This window comes from Podarcis erhardii (genome assembly GCF_964252035.2).
Source record: "Podarcis erhardii genome assembly, chromosome: 7".
NCBI lineage: Eukaryota > Metazoa > Chordata > Lepidosauria > Squamata > Lacertidae > Podarcis > Podarcis erhardii.
Window position 1 is genome coordinate 73,626,376 of NC_138511.1, and position 14,638 is coordinate 73,641,013.

General features: G+C 47.7%; 1 protein-coding gene across 1 annotated transcript; it reads right to left on the bottom strand.

Moving 5' to 3' along the window:
* Nucleotides 1–590: 590 nt before the first annotated feature.
* Nucleotides 591–8,867, bottom strand: LOC309347159 (trypsin-like; the record flags this gene model as incomplete). The annotated part of the gene is made up of 5 exons (XM_081871500.1): nucleotides 591–743; nucleotides 1,173–1,309; nucleotides 3,919–4,172; nucleotides 7,666–7,825; nucleotides 8,828–8,867. The coding sequence occupies 5 exons, from the start codon at nucleotides 8,865–8,867 to the stop codon at nucleotides 591–593; spliced, it is 744 nt and encodes a 247-aa protein (XP_081727626.1).
* Nucleotides 8,868–14,638: the final 5,771 nt, after the last annotated feature.

Below are 14,638 nucleotides of genomic sequence, written 5' to 3' on the forward strand. Positions count from 1 at the left end.
AACCTGAGGTCGGCAATGTGGTGTCCCTCTCACCCTAATGAACCAGCCTCCACCGATTTATAGCAGGGGTGCCACTGGCACAACCAACGTCTGGAAGGGCACAAAAGGCAAAGAGACAATACCAAAGATGGAAAGTACAAGATATACCAACTATCCAGGAGTGGCAGGTGAAGTTGACAGAATATGCAGAACTTGCCAAACTGTCAGGGAGGATCCGGGACCAGGGAGATCAAAGATACCAAAATAACTGGAGTAAATTTATTGAATATTTAAAGAAGAATTGTAAAGAGGTCAAGACACTAGCAGGATTGACATAATACCTTCAATGTATAATAGTACTAATATGAGAATGATGTGTGCGATGGAAAGGGGTTAAATATACCAGTTGTGGGGAGGGAGGGGGGTCGTGACTCGGCAGAGTCAAAGGGAATGTATGGTGTTATTACAATTTGTTGGGAAAGAATATGTAAGGAAAACAATAAAAATTTACTTGGCAAAAGGCAAAGAGACAATACGCAATACTTCTTTCAAGAGCCTTTATTTTGCAACCTGAGGACGGGAGGGATACTAGGTTGTATTCATCAGAGATGTTAAGCCAAAGCCATTGTCTCCCGCAGCCAATTAATGTAGTTGCAGACCTTGACAAAGACGCTGGGGCTTTCTACCTGAGAGCATTTTTCAAAGCCCCAGGATGTGATGCCTTGCAGTGTGTTATCACAGACGAGGGGTGAGCCGGGGTCTCCCTGCGGAGGCAATGAAGAAATGCTGTTATGGAGTAAAAAAAAAATCCATCAATTCAAGGTGGCGGTACTGGGGTATAAAGCCTGGGACCTGCAGCGACTAAAGGATCGCCTCACCTCTCATTTCAGGGGTGGAGGCCAGATCTTAATCTCATCACCCATGATCCTGGGAAATCCTGGGAACTGTAGTTTGTTAAGATTGCTGGAAACGGTTGGTTTTTGAGGGGGGAACTACAGTTTCCAGGATTCTTTGGCAGAAGCCATCTGTTTTAAAAGTATTTTTGTGTAAACAGCCCTAGGCCCCATGCTTCCTGTCATCAGCCATGTGCAAGTAAGTATCAAAGACTCTAGGAATAAATCAGGAGACACAAACATTAGGGTGGCAGTGGTGTTTTATGGCTGGAGGAGGGTGGTAGGAATGGCCATGCTCACCTGGCAGGAATCAGATCCACCCATCTTGACAGTAGCACATAGCATGTGCCCCAAGTCGATAGCAGGATAGGCAGCCAAACATTCCTGGTCAGTCAGGGTGGTGATATTTCCGCAGTAGAGGATGTCTGGTGGGTACTCTAGTGGGTCCGAGCAGGGGTAAGGGAGAGAGGAATGGATGAAGTAGGTATTTAACATGCTGCAAGAAAATCTCACTCTCTAATTATTTGCTGGATTCCCCACCCCTGCCAACACACTTTCGCCTTTTCTCATGGAGCTGATTCACACAGAGTTTGTGGCGGGTTCCTAGGTGTAAGAAGCCATCGTTTTCCACCCCAAACCCATGCCTAGTCGCATGCAGTGCTGTTTCCATTCCACTGCAATGCAGCTTTCAACAACAACAAAAATGTTATTCGTCTCAGTATTCACTGCAGCAGAATTTCATGGAATAAACTACACAGGTGTGAATCCAACTAAGTTTCACTCAGAGTAGACCCCTTGAAATCAATGGTCCTTCATTATATCCCTTAAATTCAGTGGGTCTCCTCTGAGCAGGACTAGCATTGGAGACAATCCATAATTAATCCTGTATTTATCACGGTATTCCACACCATTCATTTCAATGCAAAGGAAACACAATGCAAATGTGAGGGGGAAGTAATCAATTGTGTGTCATTTGTGGACTGAAACCAACTACAGCAGCAAATACCGATTGTATTTGCTGGATTGAGTTTTGGGCTGAATGTGGGATGACTCAGCAAACATTGGCTATTTCTGCTCCCATTTCCATTTCCATTTGAATTCTCTGACATCTGTAGACCTCAAGCTAAATGCCTTCAGTCACTGTCACTACTGCCCATTTTCATGACCTTCTGCTCCGGGCCCCATGTCAGACTCCTGCACCCTTTTTCTCAGCCAGCTAGGGAGTGTTAGGACATTAATCCTTACAGAAAACCTAACCTATAACTGCTGTTTATAGATGCTTAATGAATTTTGGCAAGCTAGAAGTTGAGGAACTTAGAGAAGTGAGGAACAGGGAATTATAAGACGTTATACAGCCTAAACAATGGGAAATTGCTATAGGATCTGTACGAAATATTTCCTTTGACCTGAAAATTGAGATTGATGCAGCAAGAATGAATATTTCGAGTATAAGAGGGCACTGTTTAATGTAGGAGGTGTAAAGCTGGGAATGTCTATTTGATGCCTAAGGAGTGGGTTTGTACAGTGATATATATTCCTTTTGGTCTGAAGTTGTTAGTCACATCAATTTAGTATTAACAAAATCCTCGATATTTGCGGGTGTTCATGTACTTTCAAACTGTATCCCTGTAGTATGGGGATTAATAGTAGTACAACAAGTGGGGTTTTCGTGAGCCCTTATGGTGACTAATAAACTTATATTTGAAACCTGGAAGGATACAAAAGGTAAAGGGACCCCGGACCATTAGTTCCAGTCGTGACCGACTCTGGGGTTGTGGCGCTCATCTCACTTTATTGGCCGAGGGAGCCGGCATACAGCTTCCGGGTCATGTGGCCAGCATGCCTAAGCCGCTTCTGGTGAACCAGAGCAGCACACGGAAATGCCGTTTACCTTCCCGCTATTTATCTACTTGCACTTTGACGTGCTTTTGGCAGGAGCAGGGACCGAGCAACTGGAGCTCACCCCGTCACGGGGATTCGAACCGCCGACCTGCTGATCGGCAAGTCCTAGACTCTGTGGTTTAACCCACAGCGCCACCCGCGTCCCCATACATACCCACTGTCTATTGCGCAATGGTCTGAGCACCCTCACTGTCCTGGCTGCATGTGACCATATTGCATACAGGCATCAGCAGTGCTATTTTTCTAGAAAAAGAGGTGTCGGAACTCACCATGAATGCCTCCCTCTTTCTCTTATAATCGCATTGGCACCCACCTGAGAGGTGCCAGAACTCACTTGAGAGGTTCCAGAACCCACCTGAGAGGTGCCAAAACCAAGTTTCGGCAGGTTCCCCCTGAAAACCCCCCCTGGGCATCAGTGTTGTGTGGCTACCTATTAGGACATCTAGAGGGCTTATATTAAATTATATGCTTAATTTAAGATACCTATACTGATGCTCACCGTGTCCACAATGTGAACTGATCATGGTCCAGTATTATTTGTATATTATTATTATTATTATTATTATTATTATTATTATTAATCTTTCTTTCTTCTTTAATTTATTTCTTTTTCTTTTTCTGTTCCTTTAGTTTTCAAATAAAAAATTAATAAGAAGGATGTTAATTCTGCCGCATAGTGCACCAGGAAAAGGGTGAACAGTAGAACTTGGAAGATAAGAAAGTGCAATGATAGAGGCTTCTCCCACTTCATCAGTAATGGGGATTCAACCCCACCCCAACTTTAGTACACATTTCCCCCTAATGAGCACATTTTGTATGCAATTTTGTCAAATGTACACATTTTTGCAAAATAAATTGTCATTATGCAATGCATTTTTGTGTGCTATTTCCCCTAATATCTGCATTTTCATGCAGACTTTCTCCTAATATACACATTTTTGCACCCATTTACTTGGCTGGAGAACCGTATTGCAAAATTCAGAGAATTTCGAATTTCGAAAGATGGCCACATTTTGGTTTGTGTGTTGTTTCAGAAAATCTGAATCAGGTAGGTCCGCCTTTAAAAGCAAATTGAGTCAGAGTTCTCCGCTATCCCTGCTCACATCCTAGCTCCCTTCCAGCTCCCCACCCCCACCCCCACTACCTTTCTGCAGAATGGGGGTGCCCCATCCAGCGACGACACAGTAGCTGCCAGGATCAACACAGCTGCTGGGCAAGGCAAGTGGCCGGACGCTGTCGGTCAACCTGATGGGGGTCAGGAGTTTGACCAACATGATGTCGTTATCCTTGTTGAAGCTGTTGTAAAAGGGGTGGCGGATTGCCTTGATTCCGATCTTCAGCTGCTCTGTCCCTTCAAAGCTCAGCAGGCTGTTTTCTCCAAGAGCCACATAGAAGAAACTGTGGTACAAGAAGCAGGTGTAAAGGACCAAGAGGCACCCAAAGGGATTGGAGCAGGTATGGCCCTCCAGGTCTCTCTCTCTCTGGCCCTTGGGAGTCTCCCTAGACCACACCCTCTCTCCAGCCATGCCCATCTTCCCAGGCCACTCCCCCTCACCAGCCCTGCTTTGTACCCTCTTGAGTGCTTTGGCATGGCTAGAATGTGTCCTGGATGCTGATAATGCTTTTGGCTTGCCTGGATGAAGGACAGTTTGTCTTCAGTGTCAGTATATATAAAAACTCCATTTCTCTGACCACTTTTGCCTCTTGTCTCACCAGGGCCAGCACATACCCTGGCACTGCTTGGCAAAACAGGAAGTCCTGCCCTGCTGCTGCCACTGCTGCCACCACCACCAAAGTACCATGCCTGCTCCTGCTTCCATCTTCACTGTACATTATGCCACCTCCACCATTAGCAGAGAAGCAGCACAGGCACTGGTGCCAATTTCGGGCGAGATTCCAGGGATTCCAGGGAGAGATCTCGGAAAATATCACACGAGAGACCTTGCACACCCCACAATATATTGGGCGATTTCGGCCAAGATCTCAGCAGAAATTGCCAAGATGTCTCCTGAAATCAGTGCTGATTCTGGCACTTCTCCATTGCTGGTGAAGGTGGTGGCAGCCTCACCCCACCGAATGACTGTGCTGCTCTTGGGTCTCACCCACCACTGACATATGGCCCTCGGATGATTGCCCAGAAAGGAATGTGGACCTCAGGCCGAAAATTACTCCCCACCCTTGTTTTAGAGCACAAGGCTGCCCTCGCTACATTTGGTTCAGATATATCTATTCCTTTCCCCAGGATTAAAGTCTGCCTCTAAACACTTCTAAGGTCATCCAAGTGGCCCCTCTGGATTTCGCCTTTGGCAGTCTTCTCCAAGCTGGTGCCCTCCATATGTTGTTGGGCTACAACTTCCATCAACCCCAGATAGGGATGTCGGAGGAGTCTGACGAAAACGGGAATGGGAGGGGGAATTGTCAATATTCATTTTTGCTGTTGCTTTGAGCCCACAAACAATTATTTAATTGATTACACACACCCCACTTCCCATTTGCATTGTACCTCATTGGCACTGAAATGAATGGGGCCGGAATAATACAAAATGGCAATGCGATTTACGTAATAAATTGCACAAGTTATGTAGTTTTGCCACCGTGGACAGCAAGCTGAATAACAGACAAACTGCCTTAAACAGAAACAGGACTAATACAGGGAAGAATTAACAATTATGCCTTTTTACATCCATAGCCCCAATCAGCATGGCCAATGGTCAGGGGTTGGTGGGAGTTGTACTCCAAAAACATCTGGAGAGCACAACTTTGGGGAAAAGCTGACATGGGAAGAACGTGGCTGTTTGCCATTGGAAAATTGTGTAAGAGCTAAGTTGAGCCAGAGGACAGTGAGCTGGAATCTCCCAAGTTGTTTGTGATTAATGACAAGTCAAGGCAAACAACTTCTTGGCACGCCAATAAAAATTTCCCCCAAAGGGCTTCATGGCACTTCAAAGGGCATTCTGCAGCAGGGTGGCCCAATTTGCTCCCCATCCTGCTCCTGCACACCTTTGAACAGCAGCCTGACATAAAGGCATTGAGCAGGAGAAGCTTTTTTGTAGCATAGTGATGCACAAGGGGAGGGCCAGAGCTCAATGGAAGAGCATAGGCTTCGCATGCAGATGGTCCCAGGTTCAATCCACAGCATCTCCAGGTAGGGATGGGAGAAATTTGCTGCTGGAACCCTGGAGAGCTGCTGCCAGTCAGTGTAGACAATAGTGAACTAGGTGGGCCGATGGTGTGACTCTTTACTGGGCTTCCCAAGACTGACTCAATGCCTGGGGTATTCAGGGGGAAACAAGGTTCTATCAAGAGCAGCCACCAATGCATCCCACTGAAGACTGGCAAACACCTCACCTCTGAAAGGCACAAATGGGGATCCCCAAGAGTGTCATTTACTCTCCAGGATGAGTTCTTCTCAAAAAAGCTCAACAACTTTGGCTGGGTAAAAAGCCCTGGGTCTAACCTTCATAGACTTGGTTGCATTCCAGCCACACAAAAGCCAATAGATGCACTCCCCTCCCCATCCTGCATCCAGACAAGCAAGAGGCAACATCACAGTTCAACACATTCCAGCCAGGCAGAGGCATGCAAGGAGGGTGTGGAGCAGGGTGGTGAGGGGTGTGTCCTTGGCAGAGGGGGTGTGGCCTAGGGAGATGCCCAAGAGCTGGGCAGAGAGGTCTGAAGAGCTGCATTTGGCCCCCATAACTGAGGTCCTCCCCCCCCTCAATATCTACCCTTCCCTCTCTCAACTAGGGCAGTTCTGAATCTCTGAATAGCAGAATTTCTCGGGCTCTCCTTAATTCTCGGGACCAGGACCTGCCAAGGTCCCCTTCTTTACTGACGGCCCCATCTGCACTATACATTTGAAGCTCAGTGGTACAGCTTGAAACAGCCATTGCTTCCCCCAAAAGAATCCTGGGAAGCCTCGTTCCTTGATGGTGCTGAGAGCTGGTAAAGGTAAAGGGTAAAGGGACCCCTGACCATTAGGTCCAGTAAAGGATGACTCTGGGGTTGTGGCGCTAATCTCGCTTTATTGGCCGAGGAAGCCGGCGTACAGCTTCCAGGTCATCTGGCCAACATGACTAAGCCGCTTCTGGCAAACCAGAGCAGCGCATGGAAACGCTGTTTACCTTCCCGCCGGAACGATACCTATTTATCTACCTGTACTTTGATGTGCTTTCAGGAGCAGGGACCGAGCACCGGGAGCTCACCCCATCGCGGGGATTCGAACTGCCGACCTTCTGATCGGCAAGTCCTAGGCTCTGTGGTTTAGCCCAGAGGCCCCTATTCCCCCGAGAGAGCTGCAATTCTCATAGCGGGTGAACAGTTGCCCAGTTTCTTTGGCGGAAGCTATAACCAGGGCTGTCCAGCCCATGATGCTGGGTGAGGCAGCCGCCTCAGGCAGAAGGATTGGGACAGCTGAGAAGGATGGCAGATCCGGGCCCACGAGGACCATGTTGCTCACTGCCTCCTGTGCTTGTCACCTGCTGCCACTGACTCCTCCTCCTTCTCCACCACAATCCATCCCTGCCTCTTCTTCCACCCTTGCCCACCCACCAACTGGCCTCCTTTTCAGCCTTCTTTTTTCTCCCTTGCCACCTTCAGCATACTGGGGCTTCCTTGGGCCACCTCAGGTGGTGGAGGCAGTGGTGACAGAGTGGAGGAGTCATTGTCATTAGTGGCAGGGGAACATGGTGGCAGTGGTGGAGGAGGAGAAGGCTGTTTTCTGTTTTGCTTCAGGCAGCAAAACGTCCTGGTTCAGCCCTGGCTATGATGGTGCAATGTGATAAGATGCAGCTTTGACTGTATAGAGCAGACAGAGCCATAGTTCCACAATAACAGGCCTCTAGCTTGTCCTTCTCAAGAAATACAGCCCCTGCCTCCCAGTCACACATACCGATTTGTGAAGCACTGAGCAGCGGTGACCAGCCACTGGCTGTTAATCAGAGTCCCTGTGCAGTGGAACTTCCAGCCATCAAACAGTGCTGCTGTCCAGGGCTGGGAGTTTTTGTTGCAGTGGAAACCCCTGAGCAAGCCGGGTCCGTTCTGTGCAGCCACTATAATGAAAAAATAAATGGACAGGGATGTCGCAGCAAAGGGCTGGGAATGGAGGAAAGCAAATAATGTTCTTCTAGCTCTGCTGCAGCAAGGCATGGTCACATCTACACACCCATCCACCCTCCCAGCTGAGTGGAGAATACTGATGAGGGCAAACGCCAACACTGCTCCACTAACCTCAGCTAGCCCTGCCTGCCTGTCTTCTTATTTGCACCAGATCCAGCGGCTAGCACTGCCTGGCTTACCTCCCTCGCCCCCTCCATTTCAGTGTTGCCCTGTATAGCTCAGCAGAGGGAAGATGGAGTCAAAACTAGAATTAGTTGGCTCTGTTTGTCATTGGCTCCGGCACCACCCACTGTTGGTCTTCCTGCCTTCTGTCCCACCAGTCCCAAAGGGCACCAGCCACCAGCGATACTGATCAAAAATGGCACTCATTTGTCCAGGTCAGCACCAGTGGCTTGGCATTGTTGGGCACTTGCTAAGAGCAACTCGCCAGGAAGAGAACAGGCATTGCCCATCTTTAGAGGCCCCTAGGCCCTGTTGCTTAAGAACACAGGAAGCTGCTGTATGCTTGGGAATGAATCTGGGACCTTCTGCATGCAAAGCAGATGTTCTGCTGTTGAGCTATGGCTCATCCCCAAAGGAGTAGAGACACAGGAAGCTGTCTTATACAGACCATTGGTCTGTCTAGCTCATCTCTACACTAACTGACAGCAGTTCTCCAAGATTTCCAACCAAGTTCTCTCCCAATGCCACCTGAAGATGCCGGGGATTGAACTTGGGACCTTCTGATTGCAAAGCTGATGCTCTACCACTAAGGTATAGCCAGTCTCCTCTTTGCTCCCCCTTCCTGTTCACCTGACCTCTCTGAATGCACAAGCCGAGAAGCATGTATTGCCTAGCTTGAATTCCTTTTGGAAGTAAGGCTGTATATAGTTTTCAAAAATAAATAAACAAGCATATCTGCTCTTAAAGTCTGACTCCCATATGCATGATCTCACCTGCTGTGACCAGAAGTCCAGCCATTGCTAGAAGCTCCATGCCTGTCATCAGGACAGGCAGCAAGAGTAGGCTGTTGGGTCAACAGACGCTGGAAATTTTCTGAAGGATTGAAGGAGAACTGTCATTGCCAGCTTAGGAACAAGGCTGTACAAAAGGGGTGGCTAATGTAGCGCCCTCTAGATGCCCTCCTCCTCCTGACCTCTGGTCATCCATTTTTGCTGCTGCGCATCAGGTCAGGGAGGGTTGAGGTCAGCATGGTTCAAAGGCACCAGTGGGAATGCCAAATTAGCCCCACTGGTGCATTTTCGCTGTGATGAACTCACCAGTGCCTTGCATTAAGCGACAACACATAGTATACATAAGCAAACGAAAGAAATAAATAAAAAATAAAAAAATTGTCCAGTAACACCTTAGAGACCAACTACTGTAAGTTTGTTCTGGGTATAAGCTTTCGTGTGCATGCACACTTCTTCAGATACATTGAAACAGAAGTCACCAGACCCTTATACATAGTGGGAGGGTGGGGTGGGGTGGGGTTTTTCTCAGAAGGGTAGTGGGAGATGGGTGATTGACTCAATGGGTATGGTAAACCTGTTGATGACTGTTAACGGCTGCAGTTAGTCCTACAGGAAAAAGCAAGGGATAGTATGCAGATGACCAAAAATAGCTTTAGCATATGTAATGAGACAAGAATCCAATAACTCTATTCAGACCAGGTCTCTCCATAGTTTTCAGTTTAGTAATAAGTTGTAATTCAGCAACTTCTCTTTCAAGTCTATTTCTGAAATTCTTTTGTAATAAGACAGCTGTTTTGAGATCCTGTATTGAATGTCTTGAATGTCATAAGCAGTCCTTCATATATTGAATGTCATAAGCAGTCCTTCATATATTGTTATTCGTTCAACGGTACACACACACAACGAATAGCACTCCTCCTGTTTCCAATGTTCAGGCTGTGGGTGCCATTTTTTAATGTACCCTGGTTGTGGGGAATCTTTGGCCCTCCAGATGTTGCTGAACTACAACTCCCATCAGCCCCAACAAGCATGACCAGTGCCCACCCACCCCCACCCACCACCCACAGAAGAAGAGATTAGTAGGCTGGGGGGGACACCTCCAGTTTTGCAGAAGTACAACAAAAAACTTTAGGAGGAAGAAATCTAAGAGGGTAGACACTAAAGAAATCCTAGTGAGGACTGAGCATGCTCAGTGGGCACAGGCTGCTGACTAACAGTTGGGGAGGGGGAACGGAACGGAGTGGCCGGAAAAGGAGAATGGAAGGAGAGAAACATAGCTTGATAAGGTCCACCCATCCCCTCACTCTCTCGTCACCCCACTCCTACCTAAGAACCAAGAGGCTTGAAGGCTTCCCTCAGGCAGATGCACATTTTGTTATGGGCCCCCACAAACTTCAAAAGGTGGTATTCAACTAGGTTTTGCTCGGAATAGTTCCATTACTGAAATTAAGGGACCTAGCTTCATTCATTTCAATGGGTCTACACTTAACAAAACTTAGTTGACTACCACACCCATAATCATAATCACCCAGCCATTATCCAGCATGCCACTCAAAATGCCCACCACCACCCTGAAACAGCAGCTCAAAGAAGATGTAAACCTGTCAAGTCACCTGAGGTCCCAATTTGGGATTTTGCTTTGAGGGAGGCTGTGATGGTCAGAAGCAGAATCCACAGGTAACAGATGATGGGGAGAGAGGTTCTCTTGGGCTGATCTCATGCAATGGGTTAGAGAAGCAACCATTCAGAGCAGAGCTTCACTTTCCTCCCCGCCCCTTTCACTGCCCAATGCCCATTCCACTGTTTGGAAGCCCAACCTGTCCCTCCTTCCATAACTACACACTCCTTAGATTTTTAACTAGCTGTGCAGGTCAAGGGCTTCAAGCAGCTGGTGGAACCTCTGGGATACCTCCCCCTCCATCATTAAAACTCTTGTGCTCGTTTTGAAAATTCTGCACGGTGACTCATTTTTATTTGGGGTGTCGTTGCTGCTTGGCCAAACTCACAAAGTGGGATTACGCCACTGATCTCATTCTGCAGACATGCACCGGTTGAGGAAGCGCAGCAGCTGATTTGCTTCTTCCTCACGTTGAGCACAACCAATAATTGCCAAGCGTGTTGGGGAGAACCAGGGACTAGGGATGGAGTGCCAGGCATCATCCCACAACGAAAATTAAGGTTGGAAGCTTCCATTCCTGGTATCCTTAAATTGCACGGCAGTTAAATGCAGAAGAGCGAGTCTGGCTATTTTATCGTCCGACCAGGTGGCAACTCTGAGCAATGGCATTCCAAGTGATGGAGAACAATGAAGCAGATTGAAGATGGGATTCACACAGACACGTCCAATAGGGCTGCACCAAGTGTTGTGTGCATGAATCAGGGGTGGGAGACCTCAGGCTCAATGGGGGTCAAACGTGGCCCTCTCAAGCTGCACACACACCCCCCCAGAACACACCTTCCACTGACTTTGCTCATTTAGCAAAGCGGAATGCGACCTGGAACTGCGATAATCACTCATGCTTGCCTGGATGGAGGGTAGAGAGGGATGAGCATGTGTAGAAAGGAGCATACTGAACTGTGGTAAAATTTAAATCCATTGCTCCGCACCCACTTTTGACTCTGACCCCGCCTGCTACTGGAATGTGGCCCCTGGGAGGTTCCCCAGAGGGAAATGGTGGACCTCAGGCTGAAAAATGTCCCCAACCCCTTGTATAAATAATCAGTGCCAGGGTTGTGGAGGGCAAACAGGTCTGTGAGCAGTGGCAACAGAAATGCTCTGCATCAGCCCCAGGCAGCTGGGATTTGCCCTTCTGAATTTCCCCGTGCTATTCAGGAGACATTGAGGGTAACTAAATTGGCAACTCTCAGACTCAGCCGCTTATTTAAAGGAGTGCAGGTGTAAACAGAGGGCTCTGCTTGGCTCTTGCTGCGCTGCCCAAGCCTGCTGGTGCCAGGATTCAAATAATTACTATGTTCGTGGCATTTTACAGAGGCAAAGAAAGACGAGGTCCCTGCCTTGAGGATCTTACAATCTAAACCACATTATTTATTTAAATAAATTCCAACAGTGGGCGTGAGGCTACAGAGGGTGAGGAAGGAAGGGAGTGGCAAAAGGATGGAGGGTTGTTTGCATCAATGTGCTTAATAATGGTTTAATTTCTCTTTGCGTTCTAATACAGTCTGCTTATTTGTTTTAAAAAGGCTGGCAAGCAGGTATGGGCAATGCAATCAGGTATGTGCAACTTGGCCCTCAGAGATTACCAAACATGTAGGATGGGGTCAGTCACATGGCATCATGTGACATCACATAGCCCTGACATTCCATCATAAATGTGCGCAGTGCACACTCTAAGGTTCCCAGTGGTTCCTTTGCCTCTGTGACTTCACTAGACACACCGTTGACATCAGATGGCACCAGGTGAGTGACAGGTGGGTGTGGCGGGGTAAATGGTCTTGTGGTCCTCATTTGTCCTGTGAGCCAGAGGTTCCCCATGCCCATTATAGGGAAAGATCAGAAGATCTTGTTACATTTTAATATATTGAGTACTATCAATGGCCAGGGATGAATAGCCAGGGATTTAATGAACATTTAATGTTAATTTAATGAACTGATGTTAATGTTGGAGCACACGCTCTCCTGCAGAGAGTTGCGAGCTGAGAGTTGACTGAAGAGGAAGCTCTTTGAGATCCCAGGAATCTGATCCAGCTTAGGGACTCAACTATACTGCTGCAAATAAAATGTTTTAAGAGTGTTGTAAGGTGCAGTATGCAAATGTGACACTAGATGGTGAAAGAGAGCTATGGCAGATTCAATATATTTTTCAAAACTTTTTTTTATAAAGCATTTTCACAGCGTTTTTTTATATGTGTGTAGATTCCACCTAGGGTTTAACCACAGAGTCTAGGACTTGCCGATCAGAAGGTCGGCAGTTCGAATCCCCATGACAGGGTGATCTCCTGTTGCTCGGTCCCTGCTCCTGCCAACCTAGCAGTTCAAAAGCACGTCAAAGTGCAAGTAGATAAATAGGTACCGCTCTGGCGGGAAGGTAAATGGCGTTTCCATGTGCTGCTCTGGTTCACCAGAAGTGGCTTAGTCATGCTGGCCACATGACCCAGAAGCTGTACATCTGCTCCCTCGGCCAATAAAGCAAGATGAGTGCCGCAATCCCAGAGTCGGTCACGACTGGACCTTATGGTTAGGGGTCCCTTTACCTTTTCCTAGATTCCACCTAGGAGTGTTTCCTGCCTGCCGGAGGAGTCTCTGCTTGCATTGTTCTCTGCATGCATTGTTATAAATAAAACAATACTGCCTCAGGACCAGCAGCCACACATTTCCAAGCTCATCTTTTGTAGGCGTGCTAGTTGGGGCTAATGGGACCTGGAGCACACCAGGTCTGCGAAGGCTGATCTTAATGTGATAAATAATTGTGGGACTCATCCACTTTGGATTCGCCCTGGAGCTTGTGTAAACTCATGGTTTGGGTGCTAAAGTTCAAATTCCTTGGTGTTGGGACACTGTGTGACAGTTTCTTTATGCATGGAACAATTGTCCCAGTCACTCCCTTCTCCTTCTTGTGAGGAGAAGAATGGTTGGTCACCCACGGCTATGGGTGATCTCACACTTCCAGGTTGTCATTCAGGGTGTTCCAACCCGGGGCATTGTTTCAGGGGATCATTAATGCATGTTTTATGATTTACTGTGCTGTAGAAGAAGCACAATGACAAGATATTGTTGCACTCCTCCCCAACCTCTGAGCGGTGCAAGATTCCAGGGCCCACGGGGCCAGGGAGGAAACGGTTCTGAGCACAAAAGTGTTGGTGTTGATCTTTAAAGCCCTAAATGGCCTCGGCCCTGGATACCTGAAGAAGTGTCTCCACTCCCATCATTCAGCTCAGATATTGAGGTCCAGCTCCAAGGGCCTTCTGGCGGTTTCCTCACTGCGGGAAGTGATGTTTCAGAGAACCAGGCAGAGGGCCTTCTTGGTAGTGGTGCCCACCCTGTGGAATGCCCTCCCATCACATGTCAAGCAGAAAACCATTTACATGGCTTTCCATAGACATCTGAAGGCAGCCTGTATCGGGAAGCTTTTAATGTCTGGTGTATCCTGTGTTTTTTATATTCTGTTGGAAGCTGCCCAGAGTGGCGGGGGCAATCCAATCAGATGGGTGGGATACAAGTAAATAATAATAATAATAATAATAATAATAATAATAATAATAATAATGTTCCAAAACACACAGCAGCCTCCATAAGTATAGACTTCCCCTGCTGCACACGGTTGCCCTTGAAAATGTGGAAAGTGCTGAGGACAGGGGGTGATTGTGCATGCTCCCCCTTTCTTGTCTGCTTATTTAAGTTAGGGGTGGGACACCTCAGACCTGGGGGCCACATCCACCCCTTGAGCATAGCTGTCAACCTTCCCTTTTTTTGCTGGAACTTCCCTTATTCCAGCGCCGTTTCCTGCTGCTTCCTGCTTGTTAGATATCCCGTAGACTGTCCCCAGGACAGGTGAGGCTGCTGATCCCTTATTTTTGAGGCTCCCCAGAACAGGTGAGGCTGCTGATCTCTTATTTTCGAGGCTGCTGATCCCTTATTTTCAAATCTGAAAGCTGACAGCTATGCCCTTGAGCCTCTTTATCTGGCCCTCAGGCCACGCTTCAGGCCCTTTCTCCTCAGGCCACTGGCTCTGCTTCCCACCCTGAATGTTCTTGCCTGACTGGAATATGTCCTTGAACTCTGATAATGCCTCTTGCTTGTCTGGATGGCTGATAGAGAGTGGTTTTTGAGCGTGT